We start from the raw sequence: 18,126 nt of genomic DNA on the forward strand, positions 1-18,126 counted from the left end.
TCATTAAAATACAGTGAAATGTACAGGTACTCACCAATGATGAATGATATTGATCATGATGATGAAGTAGCTGTGCAGTACAATGCAGAGGATTTACAACTCCTCGGGTGGCGCCTCTTCTTCAGGCACTTCAGGAGGAGTCGTATCTTTGGACGGGTCTTCTTCTGACTATATTTTTATTCCTTACGGTCGTTACCTTTTTGGCTCTATCACAGAAACTTACAGATATGGTACTCCGGATCGCTTCCTTGTTCTTCTTTATGTAGCGTACTGTGCTTTCATTAATGCCATAGTGGCGCGCTACTGCAGCATAACTTTTTAGTTCCCGGATCAAGTCCAGTAGTTCAACCTTCTCCCGGAGTGTTTTAAACAGAAGCCTTAGAAGGTGCAGGGCGTTTCGGCAACATCTTGTGCGTTTAAGAACAACAAAGTGAATACAATAACAAAATGGAAAACACGAGGACACTCAGCTGGAGACGCGTCATGGGGCAACAGTCAATCAGCAGCAAGGGGAAATGAATAACGCTCTCGGATTGGCTACTTTCACCATCCCAAACCGCGTTTCCCTCAGCGGTTGCTTCCTGTTCCCTCGACAGCACAGTATTGCCACAAAAATAGCCATAAAAAATTGCAGAGGATATTTGCGCTTTCCGCAAACAATTAATAGTTAGGTTCTAAGGAAAAATCCAAACCCTGAACTGCATCTTCACGGGGGTCTACTGTGCACAGTGGAACCTCAGTTCACGACCATAATTCATTCCAAAACTCTGGTCGTAAACCGATTTGGTCGTGAACTGAAGCAATTTCCCCCATAGGATTGTATGTAAATACAATTAATCCATTCCAGACCATACAAACTGTATGTAAATATATATATTTTTTTTAAGTTTTTAAGCACAAATATAGTTAATTAAACCATAGAATGCACAGCGTAACAGTAAACTAAATGTAAAAACATTGAATAACACTGAGAAAACCTTGAACAATAGAAAAAACTAACACTGCAATAGTTCGTGCTATAGCGCTACCAACTGCTGGCTAAAACACTTTTTTTTTTAATGAGTTTTAAGCACAGGGAAAAAAATTAACATTTGAAAAAATCCGTAATTTAATAAACCACCAAGAAAGTAACAATGCACACTATGAAACGATCGCTGTAAACAGAAGTGAAAACAAAATCAAGCCCGGTGCATTCTTTAACTGCCTTCCTACCTTATGCGTCCAGCCCCCTCTCTTGTGCTGCCTGTGTGTGTGCGTCTGTCTCTCTCTCTCTTGCGCTGCCTGTGTGTGTGCGTCTGTCTCTGTCTCGAGCTGCCTGTGTGTGTGCGCGTCTGTCTCTCTCGCGCTGCCTGTGTGTGTGCGCGTTTGTCTCTCTCGAACTGCCTATGTGTGTGCGCGTCTCTCTGTCGCGCTGCCTGTGTGCGCGTCTCTCTGTCGCGCTGCCTGTGTGCGCGTCTCTCTGTCGCGCTGCCTGTGTGCGCGTCTCTCTGTCGCGCTGCCTGTGTGCGCGTCTCTCTGTCGCGCTGCCTGTGTGCGCGTCTCTCTGTCGCGCTGCCTGTGTGCGCGTCTCTCTGTCGCGCTGCCTGTGTGCGCGTCTCTCTGTCGCGCTGCCTGTGTGCGCGTCTCTCTGTCGCGCTGCCTGTGTGCGCGTCTCTCTGTCGCGCTGCCTGTGTGCGCGTCTCTCTGTCGCGCTGCCTGTGTGCGCGTCTCTCTGTCGCGCTGCCTGTGTGCGCGTCTCTCTGTCGCGCTGCCTGTGTGCGCGTCTCTCTGTCGCGCTGCCTGTGTGCGCGTCTCTCTGTCGCGCTGCCTGTGTGCACGTCTCTTTCTCGCGCTGCCTGTGTGCACGTCTCTCGCGTTGCCTGTGTGTGTGCTTTCTCTCGCGCTGCGTGTGTGTGTGTGTGTGTGTGTGTGTGTGTGTGTGTGTGTGTGTGTGTCTCGCGCTCTCTCTCTTGCTCGCTGCACAGGAAGAGACTGAACATGTACAAACCAAAAGGGAAAGTGGCTTGTTCGTATACCGAGGTTCCACTGTATATATATATATATATGATTAAATGATTCTGACAACAACATGACTGTGGCCATTAGCTAATAAATTGCCAAATAGCAGTGGTTAAATCAACACAATAAGCAATAAAGTGTCAAGTAAAAATGATAAAAAAGATTACTAATAGAAACAGAACTTTTATAAAGCACAAACATGACACAGGGCTACTTTCAGCTGACTTATACTTACTATTAACTGGACTCCTGAATTAATTAACTGTGCTGTATTTATTTGTTTCTACATTTAGTGCTAATACAGAAATTACAAAACTGTGTTTTCTAAATATTAATTGAAATGTAGCAAGTCTTTTTGCATATTACATGAAGATGATTATTATCTAATATTATCTATTATCTTGGTTTTTAAGATTTCCAGAATTAACATAATCATTATATTCATTAAAGTGTTCCAGGCGTTCTAGATATTTAAGATTTTATTCCCCAGTTTTCATGTATATTAAGTGAATATGATACTGAAAAAGCCATTGCTTTTCAGAAGTCAGTTTATTTGCCCTTCTACCAGTTCTGCTTCTTTTATTGTCATTATTAGGATACAGTTAAAAGGAGCAGAAAAAATAAATCAATAGGAAAATGACAAAATACAAATATTTAAATTTATTATTAAACATAAATCTCACACTGTTGCACTTTTCTAAATGCAGAATAAAATAAGGAAGGGAAAAAATACAACATGATTAAACAATAAGATAATTTAGAGGGAAAACAATTAACTGACCGTAAAACTTGTTAGAATAAAAGCCACTGGGACTCCTCATGACTGAACCTGGGAAACATTGATTTAGACAAACTCATTGTTGCCATTTAGTAATCTAGGGAAAGTTGTGTCCAATTATTTGTTGTCTGCCGAATGCCATTTCATAAAAGATTTATGGATGAAGAGTGACTTCATAAGTGTGTTGAATATATATAGGTAAAAAACTATATTTTCAAACCTTGCTTTTCTGGAGTAACTGCTCATGTGATGATCACTAAAATATTATGCAATAACGTTATTTGGTGATAAGCCACCAAGTTGCAACTATTGCAATGTCTATTTTTAATTATACTGTATTGTATTAGGCGGAGTGGTGGCTCTAAGGCTAGGGATCTGCAGTGACAATCAGAAGGTTGCCGGTTCGAATCCCGTTAATGCCGAAAGGGACTCTGCTCTGTTGGGCTCTTGAGCAAGGCCCTTAACCTGCAATCGCTAAGTGCTTTGAGTAGTGAGAAAAGTGCTATATAAATGCAAAGAATTATTATTCTCCTATCATGTTTAAAGCCTCATTGTTGTCTAGTTTTGGTCCTGACAGCCATCTTTGCAGTGAACAAATTTTCTTCTAAATTATTGAGGGTTGAATTTTTTTTTTTTTCAACTCTAGATGAAACAGAAAGAGAAGAAACACATCAGCTATTCATTCAAAACAATGAATTAATCCAGGTAAACAGCTATTATAGATATTTTCAAACAAATTCAAAAATAAATGTATCCATCCATCCATTATCCAACCTGCTATATCCTAACTACAGGGTCACGGGGGGTCTGCTGGAGCCAAGTCCCAGCCAACAGAGGGAGCAAGGCAGGAAACAATCCTGGGCAGGGCGCCAGCCCACCGCAGGGCAAAATAAATTTATTTTAAAGTAATTTCTGCATGTGCATAGAACAAGCACAAGGAGTCTCTTGTGTATCTCTTTTTCATTCTTAATTTGCTTAATGTAATGTAAATTTTTGTGTAAACAGAAATGTTGCTGTCAAACGTGACATTCTTCTTTGCATACATACTGGAAATATTTGGTTGGTCTTTCTTTTATGGATTGTGCTATATTATGTAGGTAAATTTGTGTAGCTCTTTCAGTCTTTATAGTATTTACTGCATGTAAACATATTATATAATGCAGCTGATGTTTCATTCTTTGGATTTCTGTTTACAGAAAACAAGCAAAAAATTGATTCCATACTAAATTGCTGAAGAGGCTACTCATTTTGTGCCCTTGGTACTGCATGAAAGACAATTGTGGAAAGCAAATTGTGACTTTCTTCTTTGCTTTACAGAACTGCACATAGAATACCTTTTTACAAAGAGTAGCTTAAAAGCATAGTTATAACTTAAAAGCATGTATGAAAGTCACTCTGAAAAACCTTTACATTATTGTTGTACAAAGAAACACAATAAAAAGCGGCTGGGGCAAGTTAACACAGAAAACACTTAAAAGTCAATCCAGTGGAGGGATGGCCTTTTTTTGTGGTTTTTGGTTATGCACAATACATATTGAATGCAGAATATGGGTAAAAGTATTGGGGTTTTTATTTCCATTTTAGTTTGTAGGTTTAATGCCAGCATGGTATGCTTTTCTTTTTTAGAGGATGGTGGTGGATTTTGAAGACCTAAGAATACAAGCAATAAATGAAAAAGAAAGTATTATTTTTAAATGTAAGAATCTTAAAGCATTTTTTCTTATAAGGTAATGTTTTACTGTTGTTTATCCACTCTGCATTTTTGCTAGACAAGTTTTTCACTTTAGTAACAACATATTAGACAAACAACATGGTCAGTTATGTGTAGCAGTATTCAGTTCTGCATCTTTTCCTATTAATACACATAAATACTAGATGTATACACTGTCCTGAAAAGATTATTCATATTGGCTCACACCATGTAGTTTTTTTAAAGAACAGATGAATCATAGATGACTTTTTTTTTAAATTCTAACATATGTAGTATTTTATTTTTCCAAGTTAAAGATAGGTTACAGAAAAGTGAAGAATTTACCAAAGCATGTGAAGCAGAATTGAAGACAAAACAAAGCCAGGTTATTTTTTTCTAAAATTGTATTTTTTATTTTTATTGTATAATAAAGATGACTGTGTTCTCACAAATGCACAGTTACAATAACAATATAATGTTTTCAAAAGTCTTTCGTTTTTCACTTCTTACAGTGATATATATGTATATGTAGTGTACATCACACACAAATTTCAGTTTTGTCCAAAGTAAATTGAACACTAAGTATGAATTATACTAAACATAGTCAATATATTTGCTAATTAAATATATACTTTTTAAGGTGGAGAAGTTACAAAAAAAATGCAATGAGAATGAAGATGAACTTCAGAAAATGCATGTTTATTTTCAAGAATCCGTTAAAAAATGTGACCAACAAGAAGAAGTTGCAAGTAAATAAATACATCTGCATTTTTAGTGTTTATGCAGTTGTTAAATAAAAGCCAAAATGAAAGAAACAACTAAATCTAACAAAAATATATATTTTTATGTTTTTAGAAATACTGCATGATGATTTACTGAAATCGCAATATAAACAAAATGAACTTGTCAAACAACTGACAAAAGCAGAGCAGTCCTTAGAGGCAGCTAAGGTTTGAGCGGTTTACTTAGTTAATTTATTGAACATAAAAAGTATTATCTGGGAGGATTGTTTTTGTATCAGTTAGAAATGGAAATATTTAAAATCAAGACTTCAAATGATTTTATGTTGTACTCTCCTTAGGCACACCAGAAAGACCTTGAAATATCACTAGAGAAAAGAGAGCAAATGCTAAGGCAGCAATTTAAAGATAAGGAGGCAGATTTGGAAAAACTTAAAACAACTAAAGAGCATCAGTCTGTGACAATTAAAAATTTAAAAGAAACTGTTCAAAGTTTAGAAGCAGTGCTTAAAATGGAGCAACAAAGGTAAACATTGCAACTGGTATACTTTATCATGATACCCTTAGTTGATGTTTATTTTACACACATTTAAAAAGATATTTTCATGTAGTTGCATATGTTGCACTGGAGGAACTTCACCATTTAAAGTAAAGGTTAGGAAGAGTTTAGCCATTACTACATAGCCAGGTGATGTGCTTTCTCTTTTGTTTGAAATTTAGATTCGTTTTGCATGAGAGATCTAGGAGATTATAACCATACTAGTTTTAGCAGAGATTTCAAAATGTTTGACATTGGTCTTTTTAGTTATGAATGAAAAGCCAGGAAGATATGATTAGCTGTGTATTTAGGTAAAAAGGTGACACTTAGTTTTATGTTCAGGAAAGGTTTATCTATGTAAAATATATTTAGCAATGTGCAATGCTGTATTATGGTCTTAAAATGTTATTTTTTTTTTTTTGTATTTGTGTTACTGGCAGGTTGAAGGATTGTGAAGAATCTTTAACCAAAATTACCCTGGAACTTAAAGGCAAAATCTTGGAAATACGTAATTTTGTATTATTTTAGATCTTACAGATGTTATGTTTATGAAGACATTATTTAATAATTGGTTATCTCTGTTTTAGAGGAAAAAGAAACACATAAAAAAGAAAGGGAAAGAAAAATCTTGGAGCTTGAGGGTGATTTGGTAATGCTGTACTAATTACTGTTATTACTGTTTCTCTATCACCAGATTATTTTTCAGTATAGAATTTATTTTTCATTCTAAGCGGCAGTCAGCCTCTCCACTTTAATCTGATTTCCAGTGCAAAAGGCCAAAGGAGAGGACTATTTATGTCAAATTAAATCATTGTTTCCTACCTCTATAGCAATCACCAGAACGCTCTGAAATATCTAGTAAGCAGAAAGACGAAATACATATATTTATTTGTTCTAATACTTTTGCATAGTTCAGATTTACATACACAAAGCATTTTTACATTTACGTTTGAACAAATATAGACAACACACAAAGTATCAAGAAAACCCAAAATACCATAAACTTCTAATGTATAATATGTATTAGTATGCATTTATTGATAGAGTAGATGCATAGATTAATAATCAAATCTCAGGTTAAATGCGCTAAAAGACCAATTTGATGGTTGGAGGAGTAGCAGCAGAAGGCTTGAAAGAGTTGGGTGCATTGCCATGTAGCAGTGGAGTAGAGGTGTTGTCAGAAACTCAGTCCGGTGTATGGAATGTCAGAAGTGGGTGCATAAAAATTTAGGGATATGAAAGTAATTGGCAGCAAGTGCAACCTTTGTTTGTAGAAAGTTGGAGTGATGGAGTATGTGTAAAAGTATCAATTGAGGTGTTCTGGAGAAACAAGGGAAAATTGTGATACTTAGGCACCATGTTGAGTGCAAATGGAGGTGTGGGCACAGCAGTAATAGCCAGGTTGACAGGGGCATAGAAGAAATTCAGAGAGCTGTTGCTCATTCTGACTTTTAAAAGAGTCTTTCTGGCATTGATGGTGCTTATGAAAGCTGTGTGAGAAGTAGTTCTCTCTATGTGAGACATTGTAGATGAAGGCCGAAATGAAACAAAGCTGGAAAAGACAGAGATTAGAATGGTCAGGTGGACGGTTGGATGGAGTGCCATGGATGAGAGGTACAAAAATGCTGAATAAGGAAGAAGACTTGGTGTAGCTGAAGTAACTGTTGTGCTGAGAAAAAACAGACTAGAATGGGTTTGGCATGTGGATCAAAAAGCAGAGTATGATTGGGTAAAGAGGTGCACCATGATGAAAGAGATGAGGCTCGGAGGGAGGCTGATAAAGACATAATTTGAAGTGGTGTCAAATGCTTTGAAAAGAATGGATCTCACCCATAGCTAGAACTGCAGACAGTGGAGGAAAAAAAAGATGTTATGGGCAACCAGCTAACTTTGGTAAACTGCCAATTTAACCAGTGGTGATAGAGCAGCAGAGTTACTAAGTGTTGCTCAGGGGAAAAAATTGAATAATTAAAAGTAATACATTTTTTTATTATCATTCTTTATTACTCTTAAACCTGTTACATTTAGTGCAGTTATTGTTAGTATTGGAAAGATTTTTTTTTTTATATAGTATTCTTGGTTGAAAGGTAAGCATGCTAATCATACCATATGTCATGCTGTTTCTGTGTCTGTAGATTGCACTGTAGTATTTCATATCACTTGATCTTTTGAAACTTTAGCTCTGTGGTAAAAAAAAATAGTGTGTTTAGACTAAAAACAGTATATGATTATAAACAACTGAGTTTTCAGGAGGTGTGGTATTATAACCACTCTGTCCAATACTAAGCCACCCCGATTTAATTGGGCAAGGCTAAAAGTTATACAGTGGTACCTCTGGTCACGACCATAATTCGTTTCGAAACTCTGCATGCGACCCAAACGTAATTTCCCCATAAGATTGTATGTAAATACAATTAGTCCGTTCCAGACCGTACAAACTGTATGTAAATATATATATTTTTTACAAACAAAAATAGTTAATTATACCATAGAATGCACTGTTTGAACAACAGAGAAAGCTAACATTGTAAGAGTTTGTGCTAGACCCTTACGAGCCACTCGCTGTAAACACTTTTTTTAATGAGTTTTAAGCAAAGGAGGAAAAAAATTAAATGCCACTTCTCTTGCAAAACTTTTCACACCATCCTCTACTGGCTTTAAATTCCTCACCTTCGCTGCTCGAAGGATTCTTTTTTCACCAAATTGCCATGAATCTTCCTAGCTTTCTCTCATATGATCGCTCTCACTTACGCTATCCCCTGCAAGTTGCTTCTCGTTCAACCACACTAGCAACAGTTTTTCCACCTCTTCCAGTACTTGAGGCCTCTGCTTGGTTAACATTGTAACTCCTTTTGAAACATCAGCTGCTTTGTTAGGCACTGTATACGCAAAGAAAAGAAAATGGGAAACGGAGAATGGGAAATCATTGCCGCATATGAACGTGTGTAGGGAAACTGGCCACCAGTGTTTTTGTTTGCCACCAGAGCGTGTGGTCGTGAACAGATTCAAAATTTTGGCAAACTTTTTGATCGTAACCCGATTTGTACATGTTCTGAAACGTTCGTGACCAGAGGTTCTACTGTATGTCAAAAACTTGATTTACAGTATGAAACTTTAAATGACATAGAAACATGATTGTTGTACTGTATAATGGGGAGAGATTATGCTTGTGATTCCAATCTGCAATAAATAACAGGAGAAAATATGACTCCACCTGGAACAGCTTGGGGCCATAACAAAACAAGTTTAATAAGTTGTGCAGGAATAAGCCTGGTTTTCTTTGTGAAAAAGATAGTATGTTAACCATCACAATGCATGTGGCACTGTTTCTCTGTTGATATATCACACAATAGTATTTCTTGACACTCCTTCCAACCACAGTAGTACTGTAGCACTGTGTATACATTTTGTCGATTTATCACTTACTTAGATATGAACCTAATGCAAGGTCTTTAAATAAATACACATTGGTCATGTGTGAAACATTAACTGTTTGTAAAGAAACACAGATGGTCCTGCTTGTCCTGACTCAGCAGGAGAACAGGATAAACTGATTTTGTGAGTAAACCGGGAGAAGTGGGGAAAAGATACAACTAAAGAAAACAAAAATAAACTATAGCGACTGTAACCCAGACGAGAGGCAAAATCAATGTTAAATAACAGGTCATAAGTTGAAACCAGGCAATACAAGAAGAGGAAACACACAATAGATCAAAATGAAATTAAGGATTTTATCCATACATCGGATAAGGTTCCTAGTGAAAGACTGACCTTTTTATGCTGGTTTCTGATTAAGTCAGGGTCACTACCCAGGAGACCCTGCTCCTAGAAATGAGGGATATGACCCTGTCAACAGTACACAGTATGACTTCTCTTAAAGAAAATGGCAGCGAAGCATGAGTTTTCAGCCTAAATCATGATTTTCAAATAATGTTTTTGAATACGAGGTACGTCATTAACCCTGTCAAAAAGCCACATTCAAGAGAACTCGAATCTCAGTATGCAGTCACTATAGATGCGGCCATCTTGATGGCAGGGCTTCCTGATGTGTCTCAGTTTCAGTATCTACTGTAGTGCTGCCGTCTAGTGAATAGCCATAGAGGGGTGTTTTTTGTTCCGGTGGCAACAGCTTTTCATAATAACAGGGTAGTTGTATGGAATAACAGGTCATTTCTTACTACACTATGGTGCCAGAATGCCATGTTTCCTTATACCAATGTCCTGGCAGAGCCTGGATCCACTTCTGACACAACTTATTTCAGTTGTTAAATGCAATTTTTGAAGTATCATGCTATCATGATGATGTAAAAACATTGATTATTTAACATGGATGTTTTTGTGGTTTTCCATTAGGATATTGCCAGAAGGTCACTGGGTGAACTGGAATATAAGCTTAAAAATGAAGAAAATGAAACCGCAAAGTTGAAAGGCAAGATGGAACTGGAAAAAAGTGATTTTGAAGATCTTAAGGTTTGGATAGAGCAAGATGTTTAATAGTACAAAGATAGCTAGAGAGAGAACCTTATTTGTCCCTGGGGAGAAAATTTCCTTTTTACAGAAGCTCTTTAAATAAATACATAAATTAAGAGGTACATAAATATAAAAGGAAGAAAATGTAAAATGTTTAGTTGATAACAAATAGTGGAGGTAAATTATAATTTAAATTAAGCTTCCAGTACATAATGTGAAGTAAATATTGGCTGACATTGTCAGTTTTATTTCTTATATTTTTGTAAATGCAAGAATACATGTCTAATGTAATGTGCTTTAAAATTCTGAAGAATTAGTATAGTATTATTTATACATTTTTCCAATTTAACTAAGTTTATATTTAAAAGACAAAGAATTCAGTTGATAACAATTTTTAAAGGCAAGTTTTTTTCTGACTTCGCTTTAGCATATGACAAGTTACGAACCATAGCTTTTATAAAATATGATTGGTTATTAATTATTGATTGGTTGTTATTAGTATTGGTCGTTATTAATCATTCATCTATCAAATACAGACACAAATTAGTCAACATTGAGGAAAAAGTGATTACAAGTTGCCTGTAATCTGCAGTATAACCAATAAAAATGTAATTGTGTAGGACATGAACAAAAACCATTTACATTATAAAAAGTTGTTTACATATTAAAAATTCAATCATAAAACCATTATTTTATTGGTATTTTTTTTTTGAGTGCCTGATATTTTAAGCGTATTGAAAATATATAGCTAGAAAATGTTTAAAGGACAATCAGAACTGGCCAGTGTATCACAGTAAAATAACAGTGAAGTCGCACATTTTGAGCAGGCTTTAAAAGGTTCTGATGGAAAGGAACTATCTGAAATGTGTTTGTTGATTTCATGTCATACCAAATTTTGCTTCAGAGAGAATCAAGCAGTGCTCCCTGCCAGAATTAAGCAATAACAAATAGAGAATTTTGTTGAACTAATGTTTAAAGACAGTCGTCCATTTGTAGCTTTTGAAGGCTTTTTGCAGCTTAAACACATTTCATATCCTTGTGTAAATAATGCTTCTAAATGCAGTGCACATCAAAAGTGTAGCCAGGCATGTTTTGTTTTTTCTCATCGAATTCTAAGTAGATGTTACCATAAAAGGGACAGGACACTGTGATGCATTTTTGATACATATGTGGTCATCATGAACATGTTCTTACTGCATGAAACAGTTTTCATATTAAGCCTAAATAAACAAAAGTGTAAATTAGCCTCTTAAACATTTTTACTACAATGTAAGTGAAAAAGTGACAATGTCCAAGCACATGCTTATATTGTGAAGCTTAATTTTTCCATGGTTTATTCCAGATAAAGTCTAAACATCCACTCTGCCCCAAGAATAAAGCCACACTCTGGCTTGCTGGCAAGCAATTTTCTTCCAGTCAACTTAGATCGGTCTAAGTCATTTGTAAAGAATTCTCTTGTAACAGATTTTACATTACTTTTATTATTCAGGGGATTGGACCATGCTCCTTAGAAAACAATGCAGCAGACAAGAGCAGTTACAGTACCTGTGGGATTTAAAAACAGTCAGTCTTACAGCTTTAATGTGCAAATAACATACACACATGCTAGAGCTGCACTGGTAGTCACTCTTGCTCCATAACTTTATTTGAATGTCTTGCTTTTGCTATGTAGTTTAAATGCTTGATATACCCTGTGCAACCATTGCAACCACATCCACTCAGAGCAGTGTAGGTGTCATCGTTCTTGAATTACTGTTCACTTGCAATTGCCATATTGAGGTGTTTGTGTGGGAGCCATTAAATATCACAGTTGGAGCTATAGTCCTTTTTATTAAAGCACTTGAGACTAAAGTACCAGAGTTGAATATAAATCTTGCAATTCAGCCAAAAAATAGTCAACTCTGTAACTCTGAGTCATCAGCTATAATAAAGAGTGTAGAAAGAAATCAGATGCTATCCTTCTAGTGTTACTAACAACAAGTACACATCTATCTATACAAAACTTTGTATATGGATACAAATCAGAAGAATATTGGCCATTTATTTCACAAATAAAGTACAATGTCTAAACTTTTTGCTGTGGGAGTAATCTAAATAGGTCATACACAGCAGGCACAGTAGGCATATTTACTGCTTAAGCACCATTTATAAAATAAAAGCCGTGATCAAAATGACACCCAACTGTTATTTTACTAGAGAGTGTTTAATTTATAAATACTGTTAAAGTTTGTAAAGGGGTGTAATTTAATAACAGTATTTCTTTCCTTGAGTGTTGGATTCTCAGTAATCAGTCTGTACATATTTTACTGTGTTTATTTGTAGGTGTTAAATGAGCATCTTTTGAATGAAAATAAATGCCTTAATGAGAATATACAACAATTACTAATGGAGCAAAATGAATTTAAGGATCTAATATATGGAAAAGAGGTTTGTAATACAGTGTTCATAAATAAACTAGAACTGTGATTGTTTGTACTGATGACTAATTAGATATTTCAAAATTATATTTTATCACAAAGAGCAAATTAGCTTTGTTCAGGTTTAACTGTACTACATTGAATGGTAATATGCACATGGTCTTTACTACATGCAAATGCATATTACTTTTCTATTTTTGTTCATTTACTATTTTCTTATATTTCATTATACAAGCAGGTTTATATGATTAGATACAATAATACTGTACTTATGTTAATATGTCTGTAAATCTAGAAAGTATGTGAAGTGAATTTCATCCTGTGGGTCACATACATATGCTCTTTGACCTTCATACTTAAGCTTAGGTTACATTGATTGTCTAGTTAAAATGAACTGTAATTTCCTTATTGCAACTGCCTTTTTATCAAAGACTTAATTCAGTCCTTAAATTCCATCTGAAGATCAGTCATTAATTTATAATTCATCATAACTTAGGTGCCTCAGTAAATTTCTTGTAATCTATATGCTCCCTGACCTACTCATTAATCCCCAAATGCGTCTCAAAATGGCTACTACCTCTTGCAACATCTTTATTGTCAGACAGTGATTGCCACACAGAATAAATTTCATTACAGTTCTTTGAAAATTTAAAATACTAACATTTACACTTAAGATATAATATTCGTTATCGAATACATTAATGAATTTGTAGGATTATATTTTAATGTACATTAAGTTAATTAAAAAAATTTGTCCTGTTAATAGTTACAGATTTTTAAGTTGATAATATTTATGTAAATGTTTTGAAAACTCTGTGTTCTGAGGCTGCAGCTAAGTTTTCTGTTTGGCTTTTGTTTACTGGGAGACACGGGAAGAAAGAATAAGGAAGGACAAGAATTTGGCATTGGTATGTTTAGAGAGAGGTACAGTAGTACAACTTCATTAAAGAAAATCTACTCAGAATATCTATTGAATTCTGTGGCTATCTCCCACTACCCTCTCATAATCCCAAAACATCTATATATATATAATTCACTAAGCCGCCGACAAGTAAGACACCCATGGCGCACGCAGGACGGAGCCACACCCACCAACTGTAAGACCATTGGATACGACAACTTGCAGAGCCACGCCCACCAACTCGGACGCGACGACTCGGAAAACATGGCGTCATTTATGTTCGTCTGTGCTAGAGTCCACATGCACCTCTGAGCCACGTTGACTATTCATAGAGGCATGTTTCTCATGGATGTGAATTGCTGTATGCAGCGTCTAAAACAGTTTGCGAGGGGTATCCCATGGGATCTTTAAAACGAACCTTTAAAACTGAGGTTAAAACACAATGAAGGAAGCAGACGTTAAAAACCAATAAGTCCTGTGCCTCTTTTTCATTAGCGTCTCACCTGCTTCACCGATGCAGGCCCTGCAACAGTCGAGACGCTCCCTAAGCAGCTGACCTTCTCTGTGCCTGACTCCACTACTGTCAGACGCCTGATTAAAAATGGCCTTTTGAAGGGGAGCTATGGACCCGCTATACCACAGGAACACATTGCCTTCGAGCCTGCTCTCTCTCACTCTAACGTACCGGCTTTCTCTCTCTCCTCACTCGCTCGCATACTGCACAGGGGAGAAACACCCGCAGCACGACTCCACCCGGAAACCGTTTCAGCCACACTTCCACGCCCCTTGTTACGCTGTGAGCGCTGTGATTATTTATTTAAAAATCGCCTTTTGAAGGGGAGCTGTAGACCCGCTATACTACAGGAACACCTGTGACATTGCCTTCACATTGTTTTCCTTTTATTTCTGATCCAGTCGAGCAGATCAGACACCCAGGCAAACAACACTGAATAATCAATAGCTGCAACTACTTTGCCCGCCCCAACTCCTCACCTGAGTCGGTTTTGTCTGTGTTCAGCAGTGCTTCCCAAACTCGGTCCTGGTGAACCCCTGTGGCTGCAGGTTTTTGTTCCAACCAGATTCCTAATCATTAATGCCGGTGAAACTCATCCGGGATAAGTCGGTTTTTCAAACGCAGCCATGTAGCAGATTAGTCTAGCAGACTAGCTGGATGTAATAATCCAAGATGAATGCGCGCCCCCGCGTTGAGTGAAAAGCCAATGTATATTGAGTCTAGAAAACATGATCAGCAAGTCTTTGATAAGCTGCAACAAAATTATGAAAGTACGGGCGCATTTTTTTCACACAAGCTGTGTGTGTGTGTGTGTGTGTGGGTGGGTGTTAGTTAGTTAGTTAATTAGTTACTCAAAGGATTTCAAGATTTAATATGCACAAGCGGTAACACTGCAAAAGCAGCCCAAACCAGAAAAGACGGCTGGCAAAAAGTGGCCGACAAATTAAATGCGTGTGCATTGTACTTACTGAAAGCAGCATTGCGGATTTTGCAAATGTTCATTTTTTTCCCTCTGCTTAAAAAACATTAAAAAAGCGTCGTGATTATGCGGCGTATACTACGCCGCGGGTTGGTATGCAGCATGTAAAACAGTTTGTTTGTCGCGGATAATTTGCCTTTTATTTTCACACGAAGACAATTTCCTGCTAGATTGGCCTTTGCGATGACAATTAATACGGCACAGGGCCAAACTTTCAAAAAGATATGCATGTATCTGCCAAAACCAGTTTTCAGTCACGGACAGTTGTATGTTGCTCTCTCCAGAGTTCCATCTTTTCATTCACTTACTGTTGTATCCTCAAAACCACCCCTTTTAGACAACTGTGTCTTTCCGGAACTGTTAAGCCATCAATAAATGATTATGCAGCGTATTCCTGCAGGAACACATGTGAGTGAGCGAGCGACACACACACACACATACAGGCGCGCACGAAAGAGAGAGAGTGCTGGACACATAAGAATAATAATACTTCATTACATTGATATACAGGTGTTTTCAGTATTCAAAGCGCTATCCACACAGGGAGGAATCGGGAAGCGAATCCAAAATCTTCCACAGTCTCCTTACTGCAAAGCAGCAACACTACCACTGTGCTACAAGGCAGTTAAAGAATTCACCGGGCTCGATTTTGTTTTCACTTCTGTTTACAGTGATCAGGTCGTAGCGTGCATTATTGCAATGTTACTTTTCTTGGTGCCTTATTATATTACGGATGTTTCACATTTTCATTTTTTTCTCTGTGCTTAAAAGACATTAAAAAAGTGTTTCTCAACTGTGACTCCGGAACAACTCAGTACGCAAGCTATATTAAGCATCAACAACAAAGACTCGCTACACCTTAATGAACAAGTGCTGAAACTTATCCCTACCGACGAAGTAACTTTCACCAGCGTGGCCTCTATCGTCACAGACGATCTTGCTTTCAGTCACGGACAATTGTATGTTGCTCTCTCCAGACGTCCATCTTTTCATTCACTCACAGTGGTAACCACAAACCCACCCCATTTGGATAACTGTGTCGTTCAGGAAGTGTTCACCCATCAATACATAATTATGCGGTGTATGCTACGCCGTGGGTTGGCTAGTTATTTACATTTCATTAATAGCTAGCAGCCAGCTGATGGAAGGACGGTCCATGCATGTATGGGAACTATTAACATTTGAATTTGATGATTGCATATAGTGCTGAACTGACCTCTCTGTACTATTCTTTCCTGTGCATGTCCTGGAGTACAAAAGAAACAGCACTATACAGCAACATGTGGGGACTGGCAAGATCGGGGAAAAAAAAAAACACGCGGTCACTGATTACAACTGCAAGACGTTATGCGAAAGAATATGAATAATGTTGCATCCGTGCCACAGTGTTTTCCGAAATGTACTATACGGGTCATAAAATGAATAATTCCAAATATCATATACTGTATACCTATGTCTGTTTTTTTTTGACATCATAGACCATAAGGTGCATACTAATTCAGCATGACCAGGAACACTCAATAAAACTGAATAAAAAAAATCAAGTGACGGTGAGATATGAAAAAGGCATATGCACCAGCGTTTGTGTGTCAGCTTTTATCGCTTCAGATCAAAGAATGTCCAGTTCTGTTGCCTCAAAACACCACTTACATCTGCAGTTATTCCCAGTTTCAAATAAAAACTAACAGCATCAGATCCCTAGAGCGGTAGTATGTATCGTGATTGTGACTGAGAGAATAAAAGTGAAAAAAAAACAGTAACTTTTACAAGTCCTATAAATGTACATTGGCTGTTACAGACGCAAACCAAATGTATATGTGTACTGTATAATATTAACAATAAGAGCAGTGCACTACTGAAAATGGCAAACATAGGAGGCAGTCGGGATTGAACCGGGGATTCTTGATTATAAGTCATCAAATCTTACCGCTATGCCACGGAAGCTAGTGTCTTATCCTTGAACCTTTTGTGAAAGTGTTTATTTGCTCTTTGGACTTCAGGCTTCATACATTATATAGTTTATGCCTACATTTTGTCATTTCTCTCTATTATAAAAAAAAAATCATGCAGAGAAAGGTAAAGAATATGAAAGCAGTAAAATTAGTATTGTAGCGTCCCAGCCAGGTTGAAGCCTTTTTTGTTTTAAGTGACTATTAGGTCCATTTGAGGAAGGGCGGAGTACAGCAAGGAAGACTGATAGCAGCGCAACAGCAGCAGAAAAGCAGCAACGGCACCTCCTTAGCATGCGTTCAGCCGCATCCCCCCCTAAATTGACAACGCGAGCAGCATTATACGTCCTGAGAAAGAGATTTAACTATGCCCAGGGCCGGAAATAATGTATTGTTTTTACAAAAGTTTTAAAATAAAAGTGAAAATAATGCATATGTAACAATTCCCATGAAATTAACAATCTCTTTAAACTGTATATCCGCTAAACCAAACCCGGGGGTGGGCGAGCGAAGCGAGCAGGGGGCGGAACCCCCTAGTACTAATAAAATATGAAAAACGTTTCTGTTTTAAAAATGTGTTTACACAGATTATTGTAGAAATAGAACACACATGAAATGCATGTCTTCCAAATAAGAATATATTATTTCCACTTTAAAACTCCAGCACTTCATTCCAAGATAATCAAGGCATGAGCTGGAAGATCTTTGTGCACATTCTACAGCGGTGGGGGGATGGAATAGTAGGCTGCTTGTCTTTATCTGCACATTTACAGGACAAAAGACGCTGGCGGAGAGGTGCGAGAGGATTTAAGGTGGGCCGGATCTACAAGTTTGTTCGTGGGCTCTGGTAATTCTAGTGTTAAACCCCTGAGAGAGTTTTTTTGTAGTCTTCCCCTAAACCATGATACTGAACAATCTTTGTTTTCAGATCTTTTGAGTTGCTTTGAGGATCCCATGCTGTCACTCTTCAGAGGAGAGTCAAAGGGAAGCACAGCTTACAATTGACCACCTTAAATACCTGTTCTCATGATTGGACACACCTGTCCATGAAGTTCAAGGCTTAACAAGCTAATCCAACCAATTTGGTGTTGCAAATAATCAGTATTGAGCAGTTACTTGCATTCAAATCAACAAAATTACAAAGGTACCCAA

General features: G+C 37.2%; 2 protein-coding genes across 3 annotated transcripts in view; both read left to right on the forward strand.

Annotated features, from left to right (window-relative positions):
* Window positions 1-18,126, forward strand: part of slc25a55a (solute carrier family 25 member 55a) — a 640,168-nt gene that overhangs the window by 238,956 nt on the left and 383,086 nt on the right. The window lies entirely within an intron of this gene.
* Window positions 1-18,126, forward strand: part of sycp1 (synaptonemal complex protein 1) — an 85,132-nt gene that overhangs the window by 31,548 nt on the left and 35,458 nt on the right. The window contains exons 8-17 of the mRNA XM_051924314.1: window positions 3,423-3,481; window positions 4,403-4,472; window positions 4,778-4,851; window positions 5,107-5,215; window positions 5,322-5,416; window positions 5,548-5,732; window positions 6,185-6,252; window positions 6,332-6,393; window positions 10,098-10,214; window positions 12,537-12,641. Of these exons, the coding sequence (XP_051780274.1) occupies window positions 3,423-3,481; window positions 4,403-4,472; window positions 4,778-4,851; window positions 5,107-5,215; window positions 5,322-5,416; window positions 5,548-5,732; window positions 6,185-6,252; window positions 6,332-6,393; window positions 10,098-10,214; window positions 12,537-12,641 (944 nt within the window). The remainder of the gene's footprint in view (window positions 1-3,422; window positions 3,482-4,402; window positions 4,473-4,777; window positions 4,852-5,106; window positions 5,216-5,321; window positions 5,417-5,547; window positions 5,733-6,184; window positions 6,253-6,331; window positions 6,394-10,097; window positions 10,215-12,536; window positions 12,642-18,126) is intronic.

Source organism: Erpetoichthys calabaricus, chromosome 3, assembly GCF_900747795.2.
Source record: "Erpetoichthys calabaricus chromosome 3, fErpCal1.3, whole genome shotgun sequence".
NCBI classification, from domain to species: Eukaryota; Metazoa; Chordata; class Cladistia; order Polypteriformes; family Polypteridae; genus Erpetoichthys; species Erpetoichthys calabaricus.